General features: G+C 39.5%; 1 protein-coding gene across 1 annotated transcript in view; it reads left to right on the forward strand.

Annotated features, from left to right (window-relative positions):
* The first annotated feature begins 3,364 nt into the window (after positions 1-3,364).
* AFF4 (AF4/FMR2 family, member 4) overlaps positions 3,365-23,420 on the forward strand; it is a 30,564-nt gene continuing 10,508 nt past the window's right edge. Inside the window, exons 1-11 of the mRNA XM_010296325.1 lie at positions 3,365-3,487; positions 4,878-5,669; positions 7,046-7,090; positions 8,105-8,191; positions 13,921-13,957; positions 15,470-15,518; positions 17,452-17,506; positions 18,488-18,525; positions 18,889-19,051; positions 19,622-20,539; positions 22,811-22,899. Coding sequence (XP_010294627.1) covers positions 3,365-3,487; positions 4,878-5,669; positions 7,046-7,090; positions 8,105-8,191; positions 13,921-13,957; positions 15,470-15,518; positions 17,452-17,506; positions 18,488-18,525; positions 18,889-19,051; positions 19,622-20,539; positions 22,811-22,899 — 2,396 coding nt within the window. The remainder of the gene's footprint in view (positions 3,488-4,877; positions 5,670-7,045; positions 7,091-8,104; positions 8,192-13,920; positions 13,958-15,469; positions 15,519-17,451; positions 17,507-18,487; positions 18,526-18,888; positions 19,052-19,621; positions 20,540-22,810; positions 22,900-23,420) is intronic.

Consider the following 23,420-nt stretch of genomic DNA (forward strand, 5'->3'; position numbering starts at 1 on the left):
CAACTCTCCTTATTGAGCTGGAGAAGAGGCATGAGATTTGGACAGTCAGCTGTGTAGTGAAATCAAGTGCTAAATGGGCTGTGCAGGGTACAGCGTGGCTAACTGTGCACAAATAATGACTCAAACTGTATAGAATTAGATTTTCTAAAAATGGAAATACTATGGTGTGCTTTAGGCCTGTTTTCTAATTTCTTTTAATTTTTCAACTTTTCTTTCCCCAGATGTGGAAATTAAGGTGACTTTGGTCCTTGCTGCGGGAGCGTTAGTTTTGTCTCCCTTAGCCTGGCTCTGCTCCTCCTGGGCGTTCACACTTTCGCTCAGGCCTCCCAGGAAGAGGGAAAGGGAAATTATAGCAGGATCTTCTCGATAGCAGCAGGTACAAGTCAACAAGTTCTTAATCTTCCACTTCCAGGCCCGGTGTGCAGGGAGGGAGGAGCAGAGATGCTGTCCTCTTGCCCAGAGGGTGGGGTAGGGGTGGCAGGAGCTCGGCTGCACCAAGCTGCTCCTGGCCTTTTATCCTGTGGGGAAAGGTTTGAATCTGGGATGCGGGTGTGGATGTGGGAGAGGGAGAAGCAGCTCTGACTGTCTGCAGCAGTGGTGGGAGCGGCACGGGCAGAGCTCCTTCCCACCAGTCAGCATCAAAACTGGGAGAGAATGGAGCTTCTCATGTCAGCGTGAGACGGGGCTGGTGTCTGCTCTGACTTTGGCAAAAAACCTGAGGACCAGCAAATAGTACATAACTTTGATCACAGTCGTGAATTTTAGATAGTGGATTTTAAAGGTTCGTTATAACTACGAGTGGTCTGAAAGCTTCGTTTTGCAGTTTCCTTTATGCTGAGGTTAACTGCTAGCAATGTTGATTTGGTAGACATGCCTTAGTCTTCTGCTTTTCAGGGTACCTCTACTGCTTACCTTTCCTGAACACAAGCAAATTGATCTTCTGTTACGTTTTGTAGCTGTGGAGGATACAAATTTGAGTGGGAAGCTGTCTGAAGCACAGAGTTAAGGAAGCCCCACTAACTTCATTTATTTACACATTTAATGCTAGTGTGATTTTAATAGCTAAGTACACATTGTAGGTACTTAAAATATACCTGTGTAGAGATTTAGAAGATTAGATACAAACAAGTCTAACTTGAATCTCATTCAAACTATTGACTCTAATAAAAAATTTAAAAGAACTAAAAAAACCTAAACCAAATCCCCATACAGTCAGACGACTACCCATGAAGATGTTTTTCATTTATTATACTACAAAAGACTGGGGAGGAGTGGTAAAAAGTGTGATTAGCTGGTATATTTCCGATGACTAATTTTACACTGACCTGGCAGGTATAGCCGTATCAGCTCTGGTTTTGCCCCAACTCTGATCTCAAGTGGATCTTTGCTATAACGTTCCTTTCATGTGACAGTGCTGGTACAAATGTTGTTTTTTTCCCTCAGTCCCAAGAGTTATAGTAAATGTTGATACAATTTTGAAAGATGATGCTTGTCTCTCCCAAAAATAGTAAAGGTCTTTGTAAATATTTAACCCTCTATTTGTAAAATGTAGATGTGAAATTCTTAGTTAAGATTATAATCTGCGACATGTACAGCTGTAGATCATTCGCAATCTTAGTGTATTGATGTGAATGAACTACTCAATGGTAGGGTACTCCTACTCCTTGCCTCACATTTTGCCTTTAATAGTAAAATGGCACAGGTTTAGACTGTTCCAGTTGGCTTTAACTCATCAGTATCTATAATTAAAACTGATACTCGTCTCTGTTTAAATGCTACATGTGTAAGAAATTGGGCTGCAGTCTGAAGAATAAACTTTTTAAGCCTCCAACTTTTAAAACAAGTTTGCCATTAATGACCAAATGATCCTGGTAGTTTGCTTGCCAGGTGCCGGGGTACAGGTCCCCCTCTCAGGAGGCAGCCTTGGTGTTCATGTGCCTTTACACGAGTTCAGCTGATTACAGGATAACTGGAGAAAAAAAGTGATTTTTCACAAGTAATTTAAAAGTTATTGTATTCATAGGCTTGACATCAGCATCGAGATGGATTATGCTAATGCTTTTACCTTGTTTACAATGCAAATGTTTCAGGGAAATAGAACAAACCCGTTGCCTTAAAAAGCATCAAGCATTTAACCTTACACTGGGGGTTTATTCTGGTTTTGGCATCCTCTTAGATTTCAGTATATTCAGAGTATCAGACTAAATGAAGCCAAATGAGTAAGAAATTGCAGTAAGAGGCTAAAATGTCATTAAGGTGGAAAGACTTAATATTTTAAAAACTGAGTGGTAGGCTGAAGTCGTCTTGTTTAGAATGGAATAGCTGGTTTTGCATAGCTTTCAAAGTAATGCTGTAGCAAATACATATTTTATTTCTAAAAACATGAAATAATAATTTTCTAAGCAGACAACATTTTTATTTTACACTACAAATTATGTGCAAGAACTGGGAAGAATCTTCTTTCTTTCCTGGAAGCACCAACCGTACTTTTTCCAGATCAGTAAGGCACATTTATAAATCTCTTGATATGAAGTATAGCACATGGTAAAAAGAGTTAGTACCATCTTATTTATCATCTTATTTTGTTTATTCCTTTTAAGTCCCAGTGCTTTATCAAGCTCAAAGTGAATCTTTTCCAACATTTTTTTTGTGCTGCAACAATTTGATGTATTGCTGTTAACTCAAGTAGCAATACCAAACCGCAAAGAAGGATTTTCAGTTTTCAATCTGCATTTTTGCAGTAGCAGAACACTGTATGGTCTAAGACTAAAGGTGCAATATTGCCAGAACTCCACTGATATTACTGTTTTGAGTAGAAATGTCTTTTGGGAGGAAGGCAGAGCTGGAAACAATATCAAAGCTTGAGGTTAGAATATGTTGGAGAATGGGTGCCAAGAAAGGCATGTCAGCAGCAACAATAAAATAAACCTACAGTAGAAGTCAGGCACTGAATGGGTGGGGGGATAAGAGAGTAAAATTGCAGAACATTTGGGGGATGTGGGGGAGAAAAAGTATTTTAGAAATGAATGGGAGATGTGCAGCGTGGGTTGAAATAGCTAAATGATTCAAGCAGGTGAAGTGGTTTGAAATAGCTACTTGCCTGAGGACTTTGTGGATTTTTTTTCTTCTTTTTATTACTGCATAAACTTTCCCTGTTAGAAGCTAGATGGTGGGTTATAGCTCTTCTAAGTGCAAGGTGTTTTAAATTGGACAAACACCTTTGCAGTCTTGAGGAGTTATGGTCAGCAGGGCGTTTTGACGGAGATCATTCTTTTGGCAAAACAGGTACAGGGCTAACTGTGTGCACTTGCATTCCTCCTCGTGTCCTTCTGTGATCAGAAATTATTTTTCTGTTTGTAGCAACATGAACCGTGAAGACCGGAATGTGCTGCGTATGAAAGAAAGGGAAAGGCGAAATCAAGAAATTCAACAGGGTGAAGAAGCCTTTCCACCTAACTCTCCTCTCTTTGCTGAACCATACAAAGTTGTGAGTTTATGCAGTTCTTGCAAATGCAGTTTTTATAGCAGAAGTCATATGCAAATTTGTATTTTAAATTTATTTTCATTGGCATTCTTTCTAGATCCACAGCTCTTAATGTCAACCAAGTATTTAAGCAGGGCCTGAAAATAAGGATGGACAGTTATTAACCAGCTCTACTGGCAGATTTATATTAATACTTAGGAAGGAAGGACTGCTTTGTAGGAAGTGAGAAAAGGGATGATAAAACCATAAAATTTTTTTGCTTTCTTCAGCTTTTGCTACAGTGACTGAAAACAATTTTTTTGTTTCAACTGTCCGTTGTGTCATGCCACGTTGCTTTTTTTGTGGTGCTTTAGCCTGCTGGTAAACTTTCTAACCTTCAATCAATGTAATCCAGACCTGGGTAAGGTCAGAAAGAGAATGTTTAAATAGGAGGTTAATTTTAAATGCTGAAATGCCTGATATGATACAATTATCAGCTTTAACTAGTATGCCAATTGTTTGTATCTGATTTTTTAGTTTGTTTTGAAGGAGTTGACTGTTTATGATCTCGTACAGCTTTAAACCTGGGCCAGGTTTCCTTCCAGGTTTGATTTGTTGAACGGAACTGGGGAAGAAAAAAAATACTGAGCGTTCTAAAAAAGTACCATTTAAGATTTTCAAAACTCATATTGAAAGCAAACCCTTTATCCCTTATCACAATTTCAGCTGGTTTGCAAGAAGTAAAATATTGTGACTGAAAACTGTCCTCCTGGAGGAGGAAAGCTGAGAAGGATTTTGTTTGTTTGCTTGCTTTTTATTCCTGTCCTCCCATCACTTTACCGTGCTTGATAATCAAATCCCGTGTGTATGAAGTGAACTAAAGCTGGTTGGGATGCATGGGTAATGATAGAGTATACCTGATGTGAAAACAAACTGGTTATATAAGAACGAACCCTTTCTTATATATAATCATCTTGGCAACAAGAATTATGCCAGTATAAATACCAATTAAAAATTACATACAGTGATGAGATTAAGCTCATTTTATTTTACTGTTAATTAAAACTTTTTAGGAGTAATACATTCTGTATTAGAGAAATAATCTTTAAGGTGACAGTAGGCATCTGCAATTTTTAAACTTGCATCCAGCTCGACAGTGTATTACTTGAAGCACTGATTAGTGCTGTTTCAACTGTTCCTGCTGCTGAAATACATCTTTTCCTTATGCTTTAGGGTGTTAAATTACTGCTTTAAGAACTAAAATTGGGAATTGGAAACAGTGGCAAAAAAGACGTGGATGCTAGCCATGATCTTAGCCCTGGAATTTAGATTAACTGCAGTAGATTATCAAGTCAATTAACTGAAAGTGAAATTTTGATTTTTAAAGCATTATTTTAAAAAATTATTTTCACAGACAAGCAAAGAAGACAAATTGTCTAGTCGTATTCAGAGCATGCTTGGTAATTATGATGAAATGAAGGATCTTATAGGAGACAGATCGCTACAAAAGCTTGTTGGAATTCCCAAACCAACCGTACCATCAACACCAGATGAAAAATCGAACCAAAGTTTCTTTGGTGATCAGAGACATAATACTAGCTCGCATCAGAGCAGCAAATGGACTCCTGTAGGACCAGCACCTAGCACTTCCTCGCAATCTCAGAAACGGTCCTCGGGTTTACAGAGCGGACACAGTAGTCAGCGTGGCAGTGGCAATAACACTAGCAGTAGTGGCCAGAGGCACGACCGTGACTCATACAGTAGCAGCAGCAGCCGCAAAAAAAGCCAGCATGGGTCTGAACACTCCAAACCTCGTTCTTCCAGCCCTGGAAAACCATCTGCTGTTTCTTCGTTGAGCTCCAGCCATTCGAGATCTCATGGAAATGATCACCACAGCAAAGAACATCAACGTTCAAAATCTCCCCGGGACCCTGATGCCAACTGGGACTCTCCCTCCCGTGTACCCTCATTTTCAAGTGGACAACACTCTAATCAGTCTTTTCCACCTTCACTAATGTCCAAGTCCAGTTCAATGTTACAGAAACCCACTGCGTACGTGAGGCCAATGGATGGACAGGAATCCATGGAACCAAAGTTATCATCCGAACACTACAGTAGTCAGACTCACAGCAGCAGCGTGAATGAGCTGAAGCCTAGCAGCAAAGCACATCTAACCAAGCTGAAAATACCTTCCCAACCGCTAGATGTAAGTTGCTCTCTGTCTCCTGGCTTCTTAAATGTAAGTCCCTTTGGGCTGGGATTTTCCAGCTTCTTTAAAATCCCAATCTACATAACCGAAATTTAGTTTTTAGTAAACAGTGTGTTTTTTTTGTTACGCAAAGCATCTTAAACTTATGCAGTGAAGACCTGTATTTTAAATGAGGAATTGCAAAAGTAATTATTTTTTCCTTCTGCTTCTTCCCTGTGAATACTGTGTGGTTTTTTATTAAGTGAAGGCCAGGAGACATTCGGAAAGGCAAACTTAACCCAGGGAGGCTAATTTTCGTAGACTGTTCTGTAGTGAGAAGTTAGTGAAATAGCAGGATATTCACAAGTATTCTGACAAGCTAGATACATATGTTGTCGTTACTGGGAGCTACCTTGTCTTAGGCTAGTGATACTATCTGCATATATCAGATTTTCTTTTGAAGTGTGTAGCAATTACTGGATGTGATTATTATATGTTCACCTAGGGAAAATAAGCTAACCCTAAAGCACACCAAATTGAAGAAGGCTCAGAACTTTTATCACTTATGCTGGATACAAAATACTATTGGGTTAACAACTTTTAGTAGTTTGGTAATTCTTGAATCGTTAAGGCACAGAGTCTGACTACAGCTCACTTACAAGGAGAGTGCCTTTCTTCATAATAAAATGTCATTGCATCTCCTATTTAACTGCTTGAGTTGTGGTAGCTAGAGAAAAACCTTTGTTCCTGGGATTTCAACAAATAGCAAAATAAGATCCAAGACAGAGGTAAGAAAATCTGGAAATAAGTTATTTTCTTATTCGTGAAGACTTGACATGCTCATGCTGATGCAGTGAATAGTATAGTAGCTTTGCTTCCTTTCTGCTTGTAGCAGTCAGGGATGCAGAAGATTCATAGCTTCATAATTATTGCTGTTTCTAGATGTATGTTTTATTTCATCATGCAGTTTGTCATTACTGTGCATTCACGGTCATGCATTTGAATTCAGATATTATTGAGTGACTTCTTCCAGGAAATGATTGAAAGCTATGATTCTCTTCTTCCCCCCCCAAGTCTCTCTCAGTTTTTAATATCACTGACTGCCTATGATCACTTTAACTGTCAAGTGAAAAGTAAGAGAGTATGCCGGCAGTTTTATAGATCTCATGTATTTGCTTTTCATAACTGGATGCGACTCATACCATAAAAGTACGGATCTATCTGATATTAAAATTAATGTTGCTGAAAAGAATTAACAAGGTGTGTTTGTATCTATATAGAGTCCATATGAATCATTTTAAGGATTGAAGTTTATTTTTAATTGTTTCTAGCCCCTGGCATCTTTTAAGGAAAATTTGCTTTAGGAGACGTTAATCTTGAGTTTTGATTTGTAGGCATCAGCATCTGGTGATGTGAGCTGCGTGGATGAAATTCTAAAAGTAAGTTCTCTGTGCTTTTGTTGATAACGTATTTGTTGAAAATGCAAACATTGCTAAGGAGGTGGAAAGTACTCGGCAGTTGATTAGTGCCTTTTAAATTGACTTGGCTGCAAGTCCTTACAGGAGGGCTCCTCAATTCCTCCTCTAGTGCAGGTAGATGGGGGAAAGCTGCAAGCAGACCTGTGCGCGAGCTGGGTGCAGGGCATTGCGGGCTGTGCACCTCATCTCTGGGATACCCTCACTGCAGCCCTGTTCTTCTAGGCCACCTCCCTGTTAACCTAACAGAATTACCCATTTCTTCCACCAAAATACCATCCTTACATACTGATATCTTTCTAGATTATACTAATTTTTTTGCTACCCCACAGCAGAACTCTCTTTTCTCTTCTACCTAGGTTATTTTCTCAAGTCTTTTTATTCCTCGTGTGATCCCCTGGTCATATGTCTGCTACTACAAAAGAATTGTCAGATTCCCCTTGAGCATTTCCATGGCTTACCGTTCAATGGCTTACCATTTGCTCTGACCTTCAGTATTCCATGGTCTTTGGAGATGCTCTGAGAGAATACAAGGCACTTTCTGTCCAGCTTCAGGCACTTCATTTCCCCCTTTTTCCTCAAACTTTATAGGTTTCCCTTTCCTAGGATTCTTCTTTGTACCCCTCTGTCCTAAATGTGCTCTTCACAGTCTGAAATGATCAACTCTGACTTCTACTGCAGTTTGTGTGCAGGCCAACCAATTTTACATACTTATGCCTTTCTGCTTGTTATTATGTCTTCTTTCTGCTTGTTACTATGTCTTAACTACCTGTTCTCATGGGTAGCAATTCGAGATTTAGGTTTATGTGTAAAATGTTTGTTACACATTTGGGAAATTAGTATTTGAATATAAAGCTTAGTGAAGTGTGGACAATGAACTGAAAATTCAGAGACAGGGTTACCATTTGAATCAAGATTGTAACTTGAAGGCTTTGCTTTAATTTTGTTAATAGCTTTCCTTTTTTGTTCTGGTTATAGGAGATGACCCATTCTTGGCCTCCTCCGTTGACTGCTATCCATACACCGTGCAAAACTGAACCGTCAAAATTTCCTTTTCCAACAAAGGTCAGTGCTGTGGTCAAGTACTGAATGCTGTTGAAAAAGTAACTTCTATTAAAGATCAGGATTTTGGAACTCTTAAATTCAATTCTGTATAGTTCTGTGTTTGTTTCAGTGCTTTGTATCTCTTCATCTTGCCTCACAACAACATTTGTCAGCAGTAGCCTTATGAAGAAGGTCATCGTTTTTCCTGTTTTACACACACACAGAGCAGTCTGCAAAAATATCTATAATATAACTTTCCTTCAGTTTTTTATTTCTGTTTCATAAATTCAAGCCTTCTTCAGGATACTTGTGCAGCTTGAAAATGCCATTGAGCGTTTTTCCCTATTATGGAAACGCTTTGCACCATTTTGTGTAGAACCAAGCAAGTGTGTTTACCTCCATCTAGCAAAGTAATGGAGGCTGACAGGTAAATGTTGTGAAATTTAGAGGCACTTTTGTGCATAAACTGAATTTTCCTCATAATTTTGAAGTCCATTAGTAGTTCTATTAGATCTTACATTTTCGATTACAAAAGAATTAAAACAGTTTTAAAATCACATGTTTTGCTAAAGAAATTTTCAGATCACTTATTCCGAAAGATCCTCTTCCTAACCTCCCATGTACTGAATAACTACTGAAGTGTTTAAGCTATTAATTCTAAAGAGAAATCAGTCGGGCTCTGCTGCCGTTGACAGCACAGGGCATATTTCCAGGTGACCTGCTTGAGCTGACACCTCTGAGGAAGGAGTTCTCTTGCTCTCAGCTGCTTGCTCCCTCCCCTGAGGCTGGGTCTGGCAGCCCCAGCTGCAGGGTTTTAAGGCAAACTGGCACTGGTGATTGTTTGCCTTGAAATACAGCTCTGCAATCTGCAGTTATCTTGGAAGCTGATGGGTAGGCAGGGTAGAGATAGGCAGGGTAGATAGCTGTGGGTAGCAACTTCAGCAACTACCGTTCAGCTTGCAATAGCTGACTCATTCAAGAATTCATGTTTTGTTTCCTGTGTCTACTGATTACCGGTAAAAGATTTAACTCGACAGTATAATTTTTCTCCAGACTCAACATATCTCTGAAATGGATTGGGGTACTCCGCCCCTAATTTGGCATAACTTCAGAGTGAAGATATGATGCTGTTCGTCTTTTCAAAGTTACCTTTATAATAAAGAAGACTATGCTTTTTCTGACCAGGCTGCTGTGCTAGAGCACCACTTGCTGCTATCAATTTCCTCTTTGATCCAAATTGCTCCCCAAGACAGAACACTGAAGTATTTTAAGACTACTTTCTCACTGACATCTCTAATGTAATGTCTTAAAACAGATTATCTTATGTGAATGCTTTGACATCATCTTTTTTTGGCCAAAGTTTCCAGGTCCCATGTTGTGAGTGCACATGCACAAAACTCCCGCAGACTGGTGCGAAGTTCAGCAGTTCAGGTTCTCATACTGGCTAGATACCCCAGAGCTATGGGCAGTCCTGTTGTCATCGCCCTCTGTGCTGCGTGTTCCTGTCTCGCTGCATCTTGCTTGCTTCTCTCCAGCGCGCTGAAAATACGGAACATACTGTGCAGTTCTCAGCTTTACTTTTGAAGGTGTATGTAGAAACAAATGTCATTGTCTAGTTTCTTAACGTTATGATGATGAGTTAGATCAATATTAATCTTGCCTATATTACCTTTAGTCAGGGTTTATTTCCTATGTTATATAAAACTGTGAACCTGGAAATAATCCTTACCTTTTATAGTAAAGCAAGAAATTCCATGCTTTTCATCAACAAGAGTGCTTATTCCACTGCTTTGAATACTTATTCCTGAACCTTTGTGGAGGTGTTCTCCCATCACAGACTTTTGAGCACACCTGACTGTGGGGTTGCTAGAACTGCTTGTTTCTGTGTTTCTCTGGTATTTGACTCAGGTTGGGAAGAAAGAAGGTGTGCAGAGATATATGTGTCTTTGTGACACAGAGAGAAACTACGTAAGATTGCACAATCTTGTTGATGTTTGAACAAAAAAGGTAGATTGTGTTTCTTTTGAACCTATTGACCTGGATGGTGTTTTTTCACCCGGTTTGCAAAAAATTCCATTTATGGCTGCTCTGAGTCTTTTGACTTTTTGCCAGCTTTTTTATTTTGTGGCTGCACATCTTAGCCATGGAACTTTGTCAACTTCTCTCTCCGCATCCAAAGCCTGTAATTTCCTCTGCCTTCTCCCCTCTGTCATTCTTGGCAGCAGGATCTTCTCAGAATTCCAGTGAGTTAGCAAGCCATAGGCTTGTGCAGTCTGGACCCAAAGCAGAATTCAGAAAACAAAACAAAACAGTGGTTTACTTTAATCAAGCAGTACTGTTCGAGGAAGGCTTTTTCCCTTTAATACTGTGCTCAATTTATTTACAAGTAATACACTGCAGTGTTTCACAGCATTCCTTGTGTGTGCAGAAGTTTGGTATGTTTTGCCTGCGCACATAAAATTAAGCTCCCTTTGGTGGACCAGTCAATTTTATTTTTAAGACTGGTGGGATAAGATGACTTTTCCCTATGTGTGGATAGTGAATAGCTTGAAGGGACCCAGACTCCTGACTGGGGCCTCTCAGCATTTACTATAAATATAGCTAATAATTATCAGGAAGTCTTTGAATCAGAAGATAAAACTTCATGAAAATAGGTCAGGGAAAGTTTTATGGATGCTATGAAAAAAATGTAGATTCCTGAGCCTTGATAAAAAATGTTATCCAATGACCTAACACTCTATAATTCGGTGTAACTTTTTTTTAAGCTGTGGACTCGCAGTCAAAAACTCCAAAAATACTGGCATGTTTGTAAAATATATTAAAAAACCCAGCTGTTCCTTAGAGGGTGGAAATTTTTCGTTTCAAAGCAATGCAAGAGCATCGGCAGTCTTTGTAGCCGCATACCTGTGCAGTGACCTGGAGGCATCTCTGAAGAGGTGGGTTCTGTCTCCAGGTTTCTTCGGCATCTGCCCTGCGCTGGAGTTACTGAGAAGGCCAGCAGTCAGGTCCCTTGATCTGCTGTAATACAGAAACTTTCTTCTGAGAAACAAAAATGAGATCTGACCTGAGATTTCAAACATTAAATGGAAATGGGCCCCATTCTCCACAACCGGGACTACAGCCAAGCTGGTAACCTAGAAATGAGAATTCAGTACCTGACTGCCGTTCTATCCAGCTAGCGACTGTTTTTGCTCCCCACAGTTTTTGTGTTTGAGTACAAGCTGTGAATTCGCTTCCTGCTTAAGTATCTTCACTATCTAACCTCAGTGGTCTGTTATACTTTGGTTAAAAGGGTTTCCTTCCTTTAAGTCCTCCTCCCTTCTGAAGTAGACCTTTAGAAGATACTGCTATAAATACCTTTGGAGTTGAAAGTACAGCTTTTTTTTTTTAATCTATGAGTTTCTTAGATATGTATTCAAAGGCAAAATGGATGGCAAGAGAGTTGGAAAAAGTTGCACATTCAAACATAACACCTCGTTAAAGTGCGCTTAACTGAAAGACTGCACTATGCCTTCAAAATAGGAGTTGACTAAAGTGAGCAATTAGGCAGGTGCTTTCTGCAGAATTTGTGATACGTGTATTGCTGAGAACGGGTGCCAGGTCCTCATCTTGTGCTCACCCCAGCTCAGTTGCTCAGTAGATGTGGTGTTTGATTACTACGTGGTCTTTACTTCTTTTTTGACGTGTAGTTTGCCAACTTGTGTAAGCTGGCAGTGGAAAAAGGCAATCAGGGAATCACTTTTGCACTCCTTGTATCTATGTAAAAGATAAAAATCAGTTTTTGTTTTGAAGGAAGTCTAGCTGTTGCTATCTGTTGAAGTCATAAAGCTTCTCCAACTTCATCTTCACTTTGCGCTTTAAACACAGGTTAATTTTATTTTTATTGTCCCTTCCTTTCTTTAAATTAGTAAAGATTAGAGGCATTTGAAATGCCTTACAAGGAGAGTTCCCTATCAAAAAGATACTTGTTCAATGCATTATTGTAACTACTTTCACTTTTGAAATAAGAAGTTACGGGAAGTTAGAAATGTATGAGTGCTTTGCTGTTGTTTGTGTGTTTAAAACATTAAGTTTTGTAAATTGTGTATGTAACTACTGCACCTCACTGACTTGGCTGTTTTGGGAAGACTGTTTCACAGCTATACCAACAAACCTGGATTTCATTGCTGAACTGTTATTCTGGTTTGCCATTGCCAGAGCATTTAAGCAAAATGTGTGCGTATAACTTTATGAATTGAGTCAAACATTTTCAATTTTTATTTATGGGGTCAGCATTTGTCCTCATTTTAAAATGAGGTCAGGAAGGTCCTATTTTAAAATGGCACTCTAGCCTAGAAGTAGGTTTTCAGTAACTCAGTAGCCTCTGCGTATTTGTTTGCTAAAGCAATATTGGGCTCCTCACTACAAGAAGGATGTTGAGGTGCTGGAGCGTGTCCAGAGAAGGGCAACGGAGCTGGTGAGGGGGCTGGAGCACAAGTCTTATGAGGAGCGGCTGAGGGAACTGGGGTGGTTTAGTCTGGAGAAGAAGAGGCTGAGAGGAGACCTTATCGCTCTCTACAACTACCTGAAAGGGGGTTGTGGCGATGAGGGTGTTGGTCTCTTCTCCCAAGTAACTAGTGATAGGACAAGAGGAAATGGCCTCAAGTTGCGCCAGGGGAGGTTTAGATTGGATATTAGGAAAAATTTCTTCACCGAGAGGGTGGTCAAGCATTGGAACAGGCTGCCCAGGGAGGTGGTGGAGTCGCCATCTCTGGAAGTGTTCAGAAACGTGTGGATGTGGCGCTTCAGGACATGGTTTAGGGGACATGGTGGTGTTGGATTAATGGTTGGACTTGATGATCTTGAAGGTCCTTTCCAACCTAGTGATTGTGTGATTCTGTGTGATTCTGTATTTTGGGAGTCAGAATTGGGTTTTCTGGAATGGGAATGCCAAAGTGTTAAATTTGTAAGACTTCATCTTCCAAGGCTAGATTTTATAGGTAACAGACTCATTGTATATCAAAGGAAGTCACATATTATTGTTTATTGGCTTTTGTAGAAGTGACTTGTCCAGCTCCATAAAGATCTGGTCTGGGGGGGGAACGATGTGTTGACCAGCTGTGCCTGGCCGCGTTCACCCGGGACTCGCATGCAGCTATAGCAGGAGGGGGGTTTTGGGCACAGTGTGCAGGGCTGTTCAGATTTTAAGTTTCATAATCTCTTGGGCTCCTCTGTAGCTGAGATGTTGTTGTTGATAGGTTGTTACTGTACTCACTGCTTGTCCGCTGCGATGCTTTATGTGTTTGAAAAAGAAAAACGCAGAGAAAAGAATTTGAATTAAAATACATAAAACTAGCAGCAAAGCTTCTCCGTGTATAAGGAAGATAAAGAAAAACATACTGAATGGTTCCTCTCCATGCTAAACATACGTGAAGACGGAAGTTATGGAAGTTACTTAGGGATTTTGGAGTTTCAGCTGTCACGTAGTACAACTGCTCATGGCCCTTCTTAAAGCCAAGCAAGTGGGAGAGCTGAGCTGAGGAAGGGGAGCGTGCAGCGCTCCTTCGCTGTGCCGGCTGTGCCCTTGTGGCTGGAGAGAGGAGTTGGGGCCCAGATGAAGAATCACTCTTTCTGTTCTGTTGTTAGGTTTTTTCCCTTTTTTAGAGGTTAGGTGCCATCCTTTAAGTGGAAAGAATATGTTGATTACAGCATGGTTTTGATACGTTAACATTCCCAGTGAAAAAGACATTTCTGATCTTTTATTCCCTTAGGAGTCTCAACAGTCCAGTTTTGGCACTGGAGAACAGAGTAAGTATATTAAACTTCCTGTATTGTGTTTAATGTTTTTGTTGTGATTTGGTATTCTTAGTCTGTCGTGCTTTTTAGAGAATGAAATTTTCTAGACTGGCCATAGGATGGAGTCTGAGTTAAGATTTTCTGTAGTTTCTCAAATTTTAACCTATAAAACAGTTGCTTGATTTTCTTTTGCATTTCTTGTTGACATCTAGAAAGTTATGACCTATTTGTAAGCTTGTTACTGTCTTCTAGAAAAAAAAAATTAATTTGTCTTTTTTATAGTTCTTGAAAAAATGCCTCCTTGGTTGATCTAGTTGAAAAAAGCTGAGTACTAAAACAAAACATCCTTTAAAAAAATACAAATCCCTGCTGGGGGACATATTAGAAACCAAAGTAGCGCTAATGTTTATATTTCAATAGAAGAAGCACATTGCAGTTTCACTGTTCGTTTTCACTTCGTCTTTTTAAAATCGAGATAACTGGTCAAGAACTCATATAGTAATATGCTTAGCAATATCCTTGTATTTCTTGTCCCAGGATGCATTTTCAGATTTAAGACAAAAGCAGCTTTTTATATCTCTTCACCTGTATTGTTGTATGTTGTATGTTATTGTTTGAATGTTACTGAAGTTAATAATTTAACACAGGTAACATACCAGGTAAAATTGAATTAGATTTGCGCTGTTACCTCCCAAAGGTCTTTCCACTCCCTTTTGAACTGATTAAACAGATTAAATAGTAAAAGAAGTATGGTTTATTCTTAGATATTCACAAGCAGCTTAATCTAAACACCTTATACAGTGGGGAATTAAGGAAACAAATTAAAACTTTAATTCCATAATGCTAAACCATAGACTTACGTTATAGGAGCAACTGATCTTTATGTGTGTAAATGGAGAGGCAAGGTTAGTCAAAACACAGAACCAGTTTTTCAGTCCTCTGTGAATTTTCTGGGCATCTTTTAATTGCCTCAGTTCTTGTTTCTATTGAACTATGCAATTTGCCAGAACTAAAGAAAATGGAAAGAAACTCCCCCAAATTGAAAAGCGGATTATATCAGTATGTATTCCTGTTGTACGAATTGGTTTCTGAGTTTGATTTCTGGATCTAAAGATTGCTCATCCGCTAAGAAGCTAAGAAGGGATGCTGAAACAAGTCAGAGGCTGACAGGCTGCTTTATATCCTGTGTCCTGCATGTAAAAGGCAATAGATTAGTTATAATAGAAGCAAAACAGTTTTTCACACCATTAATAACAAATTCAGTGTGTATTGGTTTAGATAGCAGTCATTTAAATAATTTTCTAGATTTTCTTGATAAAATTATTTGCTGTATTTAGTGTTTTGTCTCTGCATCCACTCTTCTTCAGTCTGTGGGAGATTGTACCTGGCATCAGCTAGTTATTACTTTCTGCTGTCTCCTCACCCGTTCTTGGTTTATCTAAAATTGTGTACTTCTGGCAACTTGGGAGTGACTTACTCTGCTGGCTGAGTTTTCAACTGTGCATTTTGCTTTTCTTCTTCTAGAACGATATAATCCTTCATCAAAAACATCCAATGGTCATCAATCCAAATCGTAAGTGGCTGTTGAGAAAATGTTTCTCAAACAACAGTGGAATTTTAAGAGACTTGGAAGATAGCTGTTTCTTTTACTAGAATGTGTTGGATCTTGCACAGACTCTTCAGCACGCTTCGTGACTGGCAGAAAAAGGGGATCATTTTTAAGCAGCCATTTTCTGGGACAGTAGAGCAAATACGGCACATTGGAGTGAATAACAAATACACTGTGCCGCCTTTCTGTTCCCCTGTTTGCTTGTCAGCTGTCAGAATAGGTGTGCAAGAGTTTGGACCTTGGACTTGGCTTGTGAACCAGAAAGGTATTAGCATGTACCAGTGGGCGGGATAGGATGGGACTTGTCAAACGTGTGCGTTGCAGAGCTGTCAGCTGGAAGCAGCTTGTAGCAGTTGCACAAACGGACAGGATGGGGAACTGTTTTGTATCGGAGGAGACGGCAAACTGTGTTTGGGATCTAGATCTCTCAACTGACTGGCAAACATTTCTATTAGTTATGCACCATTTCTATTAGTTATGCACATGGACCCAACATTTTACTTCGTCAACCATGCAATTGGAAGGAAAAAATAAAAAGCAACTGGAATATTCTAGATAGCTGTAGCCCACCTTTCTCATACCTGAAAATCAATTATCTGCTGTTAAAAGATGGTTTCCAAACAAGTACATCCATGAAAATAAAAGTTTACCACCTGACTGTACGTTTAATGAAAGTGGTTGTAGATTCTGAGAACTTGTTCTTCTAAGTTAACATTTGTTGTGATGCAATCAGAAAATGAAGTCTAGTTCTTTTGCTTGTCTGTGCACACGTTACAGTATTAGCAAGGTTAAAAAGCACATGACTTGTGGGAAGGGAATAGAACAAAAAGAAAGCCCCCTTAATTCTTACAGACTTAGGGTCAGTTTCCCAAAAACATGTAGTTTAAGAAGATGCACATATGCAGCCAGCTCAACAAGTGGTAGAAACAGAAGTTCACCATTTGGCTTTGCTTTTGTCATAGCACAGTAGACCGCTAAGAAGGAACTCTGCTATTTCCGAAGCTGGGGAACGTGAGAACATCTAAGAACAAGGGGTAGCATTGGACATGAGTTGAACTGGGATGCATGGGAAGAAAGTTGAGATGATGTTTACTGTGACAATACAGTTTTAAATAATTTTCTAAAAAAGTGATTGTGATCCGGTCAAAAAACATAAAAAAAGAGATAAATGCATCTTTTGTAAAAGGATAGCAATGAAAAATATGTCAGGAAGTGGGTCCTAGAAGCTGGTGTTTCTTTTCAGATCATCAGTAGAACAGCTATACTGTGAAACTCAGAAGTATTAGACTCTTAATCCTTTCTCATTTTCTTTCTCCAGATGTGAATCGAACCAGACAGAGTAAGACATTTTATTCTTTTAATCAAAGGTGTTTTTCAGTAAGCACAAAGGCCCTGCACCCTGCTATGTTTTCAGTGTGTTCGCATCTTTTCAGTGTTGTGAAATATTTTGTGTATGTATTACTACCATAAATAATTGCGGCTTTGAATAATAGTACAATAATTATTGCTTAGAACAGTTGCACTGTTGCCATGAGACAGGAAACAGCCACTAGTGTTAGCTTTCTTGATTCTATTTAAAAAGTATTCTTGGCCACTGTGTATAAGAAGTTGAACATACACAAGTTAGCTCCTCCTGCATTAGTAAATCGTGTCAAATTTCCTTTCTAAATTTAACAGAATGGACTAAGGAGTCAAAAGTACTAGAATCCTTATTCTTCTTTAAAGAATGACTTAACTCACCGTTCTTAAACGTTAAATGTTAGAATGGTATCTTGTGGATTTCACCCACGCAGCCTACTTCGTAGTATAAACAATAGCATGTTGAAATATAGAAGAATGCTTTGAAAGTAATTGAAGTACTTGGAAAAACTTGTCTCACTTTCTCCCTTTTACTTAGTATGTTGAAAGATGACTTAAAACTTAGCAGTAGTGAAGACAGCGATGGAGAGCAGGTATGTTCATTAAATCAGAGTTTCAGAAAAACATAGTGAATGCACTCATGGTTCAGTACTCCAGCAGTGTTCCATATTCCAACAGCAAACTGAGCAGCTTAAGAGATTTATTATTAAGAAACAAAAATCAAATAGCATGTTTTTAGAGAAACCTCAGGTATTCCTAAATGTAAACTTGGGAAAAATTGTGTGTTTTGTGGAAACAGTATGCTTTTACCTAGAAAATCTTGTTTTACTGATTTCAAATGTGCTTTCTCTGAACATAAAATGGCAATAGTATATGTCAAAACATATGTAAAGGCCCACCATTTAAAGATAGAACCATTCATGTTCTGCCACTTAGTAGCTTGGGACTGTGTTTGGGATGATAAGGGATACTGCATCTGTAACAGGGATTATAGCAGCACCTTAATTTTTATGAAAAGGCCTCTTTTTTTCCTCTTTGTCAATATTAGCTTTGTGCAGCTTCTGCCAGAAATGGCATTTAGCATGCTAAATTAAAAATACCTGTAGGGTCCGTGCTACCCGGCCGTAATCCACACTCCTCTCGTTTCTTGTCTTCCTGTTCCCAGTTCTAGTACTTTATTTTCTTCATGTGGAAAACTTTGAGATAGTACATTTAGTTGATTAGCTCCTACTACTGTGGGCATCTCAGGAACAGCATTGTAAAATGTTGAATCATCTGCTTCAAAAAGATGGAAACATGGTATTAGTGAGTGGTGGAAATAGAAGCTGTAGTCGGAATGTGCAGGACTCTAATAGGTTTGCGGTGGAAAAATTGGAGAAAATTCTGATTTATTTTTCTTTCTGTATAAGAAAAATGCAGACAAATTTAAACTGCTGCAAGTGCTGAATTAAGATGCTAATCAGGCTAAATAATTTAAGAAATTTAAAGGCTCTAAATTGCTGCTTTGCAATTTAATTATATATACAATCCTAAAGTAACTTCTAGAAGCTTCATGCTCTTTCTCTTAATTGCAGGACTGCGATAAGACAGTGCCAAGGAGCACACCTGGAAGGTAGGAAAAAAAAGATTGCGGCATAGAAAGGAGAGTGGTGGTATTCAGTCCAGTCAGCATTCTTGACTGATCTCATTTCTAAAATTCATGTTTGTCTTTTGTCTTGTGTTAAAGCAAAAGGTGGTTAGAATTGAATCAGTGATTAAATAGCATATATCCTGCATATTATTCTATTCTACTTTGTGAAGGGTTTAAAAACAAAGGCTGTTCTTTGTTTCCAAGGTGAACTGTGTTCAGTTAGGGTGAATTTTTTAGTAAATGTTCATTAAGATACTACATTTTATTCTCTCTTATGAAAGGGCTTCTAGGATGTATTTGTGCCTTGGCTAGTGTTTGTTTATTTTTCCTCATTTTTATTTTCAGTAATTCTGAACCTTCGCAGCATAACAGTGAAGGAGCAGATAATTCAAGGGATGACTCGAGCAGCCATAGTGGATCAGAAAGCAGTTCGGGATCTGACTCTGAAAGTGAAAGCAGTTCCAGTGATAGTGAAGCTAATGAACCATCACAGAGTGCGTCCCCCGAGGTAGGATTTGATGTGTATTTGGGCTGTCTTCATTAGCTTGGCATTAATCTTGAGTTTTACAAGCAAAAAAAAAAAAGGGGGGGGGGGGGGGGAAATTCACAAGTTTTTAAAAAAAAAAAAGAAGGGGGGGGGGAGCGGAATCTCAAACTGTTTTAAAAAAAAGTTACTGACAAATGTGGGATCACTTTCAAGATGCAGTATTCTTTTGCTGAAGCACCTGTAGTTGGATATGGTAATAATTCTTTACCTAAGCACATATTTGATGTTTGCCTTTGAGGTGATTTTTACCACCAGTTACCTGTTGGATTGCAGAAATTAGAGTAACAGTAGCTTAAAAAACTGTGGACTTTTAGTCTGGAAAGCTATGGCAGCAAGTACTGCCTGTTGATAGCAGCTGCTTCAGATGAAGGAAAAGTGAAAGCCTATATTCATCAACCTGTAATTCATTCATTTATCTCAGGTTTTTTCATCTACTTCTTGCTTTGGCAAGCAGCATAGTACAGCTGTCCTGCAAAAGATGGAAGAAATGTGAACTATTTTATCTAATGCTGGTTTTTTACTTGTTTTTAGCCAGAGCCACCACCAACAAACAAATGGCAACTGGATAACTGGTTGAACAAAGTTAATTCACATAAAGTGTCACCAGCTTCTTCTGTGGACAGCAATATCCCATCTTCCCAAGGCTACAAAAAAGAGGGACGGGATCAGGGGACAGGGAGCGGGTACACTGATCAAAGTGGATCCAAGGATTCAATTTCTTCTACACCGGGGCGAGATTCCAAACCCACCCAAAAGGGCTCGGAGAGCAGTCGCGGCAGGCAGAAATCACCTGCCCAGAGTGACAGCTCAGCACAGAGGAGGACTGTAGGTAAAAAGCAGCCCAAGAAAACAGAAAAGACATCTGTTGAAGAGCCTAGAGGAGGTCTTAAAATAGAAAGTGAAACCCCAGTAGACATGGCAACAAATATACCTTCAAACAGGCATAAGGCAGCCACAAAAGGCTCCAGAAAACCCAATATAAAGAAAGAGCCCAAATCTTCCCCTCGTCCTACCACAGAGAAAAAGAAATACAAGGCTTCAAGCAAATCTGCCCAGAAATCCAGGGAATTCATAGAAACAGATACCTCATCCTCTGATTCAGATGAAAATGAGAGCCTGCCTCCTTCATCACAAACACCCAAATACTCTGAGAGCAATAGGACTCCTGTTAAATCTTCCATGGAGGAGGATGACAGCTTTTTTCGGCAAAGAATGTTCTCTCCTATGGAAGAGAAAGAGCTTCTGTCACCACTCAGTGATCCTGATGAAAGGTACCCACTTATTGTGAAGATTGACCTGAGCCTCTTATCAAGAATACCAGGGAAGCCTTACAAGGATGCTGACACACCCAAAGTGGAAAAGAAGAACGTGCCGGAGAAGCACGCAAGAGAATCCCAGAAGCAGCCATCCGACAAAAGTTCTACAAAAGGCAAAAGGAAACATAAGCAGGTGATACTTCCGTAGACAGAGATTTACCAGTTATCTCAGCCCCTTAGTGGATTGCTGCTGGTGTCAAGCGTGTAGTCCAGCAACCCAGATCATACCTCAGTGTAGGGACGCTGAGCAGTTTAGGAGAGGACTTAGTGATTTTGTGTAGAACACATCAATTATCCCTGTGATGTTACAGTAGAGACTATTGGGGTTTTCTTTTGGAGTGGAGAGGGGAAGGGAGAAGGTTGCACCCATAGGAGCGTTAGCGATGTAGCTGGAGCTCATGGAGGTAGCACAGCTTCTGTACCTCTGAGCACTGCATCCTGCCCTCTCATGCCTCCACTTGATCTGGCACCAGCTGCTGTTGCACTGCAGGCCAGCGCAGGCAGCTGATCCAATGGAAAATTCACCTGGAAAAAAAAAAAAAAAAGGCAGTTTTCAGCTGGATCAGCTCCTTTAACCAGTGAATCATGCAACTGCATATTGCCAGGACAAGGGATGGGGCAGAAAGGGGCCTGGGGCACGGCAGCAGCAGAAACCATAGTCTCAGAGCAGAGGGATCTCTCCATAATGATAGTTAGTCTTTTCCAAAAAAGCATTTCATCTTTTCAACTGTAAATAAAAAGCAGGAATAAAAGGAGGCAGTAAAATGGACAGGAATCAATGGGAGAGCTGAGTAGAAGTAATACTTTTGGAGGGAGGAATGGTAAGAAGTAGTTGGTGGTGTAATTTTAAACTGCTTTTAGAAACCTCAGAACAGGACAGTCTGTATAAAGAGCAAACCTGTGACTGTGAGATGGAATCAGTGATCCAATGAGTTTTTATACATTTCTGGTTTACATGAAGCTAGGACTGTGAACCCCTGGTTCAGGGATTCAAAAATTGCCATGCTACTCTGGATTTCATTCTGAAAATTTCATTTTGACAGGGATTTGGCAGCGGTTGTAAGAATTTGTTGACATGTGGAATCAAAGGATAATATGATAGCATCCAGAGAGTCGTTTGACTTTCCAGAGGAGATAGATAATTACAGTTAAACCAGTTTTCCTACTGAGCAACCTAAGTAAACTTGGTCACTTAACTGAAATCAGTGTTGTCTAGGAGGCTTGATACGTAACTGGAAACAAGTGTTTCTCCTGTACTCTTTCTATGAATCCTGTTTTCTCTAGATAAGGATATTAAATGAGAAACTATGAGCTTTTTTGTAAAATTGGAATAACTCTGACCAGTACAGTGACTAATTATTTTTTGCAAGTCTTAACTGTGTAATTCCTAATGTTCATGGGAATGCGCACACATGTTCCAGTGGCTCTGAATACACTGACTTCTATTTCTTTGACCAGTTACGCCTTTCAGTCTGCGCTTGGAGTTACAGCATTAAAGATCTGTGCTCTTACATCTAAACCAGAAAGCTTTGATAAGACTGATGAAATTTAGGCTTTAACCCAGCAAATGGTCTGGTTGTTAATTGGTTTGAATCCTCAGATTACCCTGGTGCTTACTGGTACATACCAAAGAAGATGCAAGCTTGTTTGAGGCAACTAAAGATAAACCCACCCGTACCCCCACCCTTCCAGTTTTTAGGTTTGAGAGTGCTCTGTACGCAACTGTCACCGCTTGATTTCTACACGTTATTTGCTCATGCGCTTCCTTAATCGTAAGGCTCAGGGTTGCAGCATCGGTGTAACAGAAATGAAACCTTTTGGGTTTGAATCTGGGTCATGTTACCAGATGACTTATTCTGTGAGGCCCTATTTGCCATTTTATTCACTGTTTTGATACTTCCAGTGCTTGCTGAAGACAGCTTATAAATTTACCTTCAAGACCGTTTGACTTTGGGATTAAATTTATGTAAAAATCTCTGAGCTTACTTTAATAGACTGCAAGACTTTAACCTTTTTCTGGCATTCATAAGACACCTCTGTTAGGCTCCACAAAATAAAATCTGTCTCCCGATCTCTTATTGAAGCCTTTGGCAGATTTTTCTGGTATTTCATGGTGATAATACGTTTGTGCTAAAATGAACAATGTAGCTGCTACTTCTTTTATGCAGGTTGGTAATTTAGAAGCCAGACCTTGTTTTCCATTATGTTCCAATATCAGCGTCTGGTCAAATACTTGATGCAGACTAGATGCTTTAGGGAATGTTGCTGTGGTCTGTAGATACCTTATTCTGTACACTGCAAGACACCTGCTAAATTAAGTCTCGTAATGTGAAACACAGCCACTCTCAGTGAAGCTGTAACTGTGGACTTTTGCCTGGACGTATTTCTTGTTTGCTTTATTTAGAATGAGGATGAAAACAGAGCCAGTGAAAGCAAGAAAACGAAACTGGAAGAAAAAGCTCCATCAGGACACAAGACTTCTAGCAGTAGGGAGTGAGTATCTTGGCTATGTTTTCAACATTGAAAGCTCAGGATGATCAAGGAGAATGGTGCCCATCTTCCCCGCTCTTCTTCTTCCCTCCCCACCCAACAAAGTGTCTTCTCATTATTAATTAATGGATAAAATTTCATTGCTTCTTACCCTTCAGACAGATTTACTTAGGAGTTTCTACTAGTAGTTGGTGGAAATTAATTTCCATAACCAAAAACATTGGCCAAGGACAATTGTTTTACTTAACAGAAGTAAGGTGAACCCCCATGTGCAGGGTTGGTGTATTATGGAATATATGCTTCCTGGTTTTTCTCTAATATACAGTGGGGTTTGGTTTTGTTTCAGAAACCAGTTGTGCATCTAGCTTTTTGATCTTGCAAAATATGTGCTTTTAAGTTAACCCAAACTGGTAACTCTGCATTTAGCAAGTTCTGAGACTAAAGTACTTAACTGGCATTGTCTGGGAAGCTGATGGCGTTGAGATTTGGATCCATGGATTTAGCCTCACTTTTGCTTCATAGAT

This window comes from Phaethon lepturus, unplaced genomic scaffold (assembly GCF_000687285.1).
Source record: "Phaethon lepturus isolate BGI_N335 unplaced genomic scaffold, ASM68728v1 scaffold19201, whole genome shotgun sequence".
Classification (NCBI taxonomy): Eukaryota; Metazoa; Chordata; class Aves; order Phaethontiformes; family Phaethontidae; genus Phaethon; species Phaethon lepturus.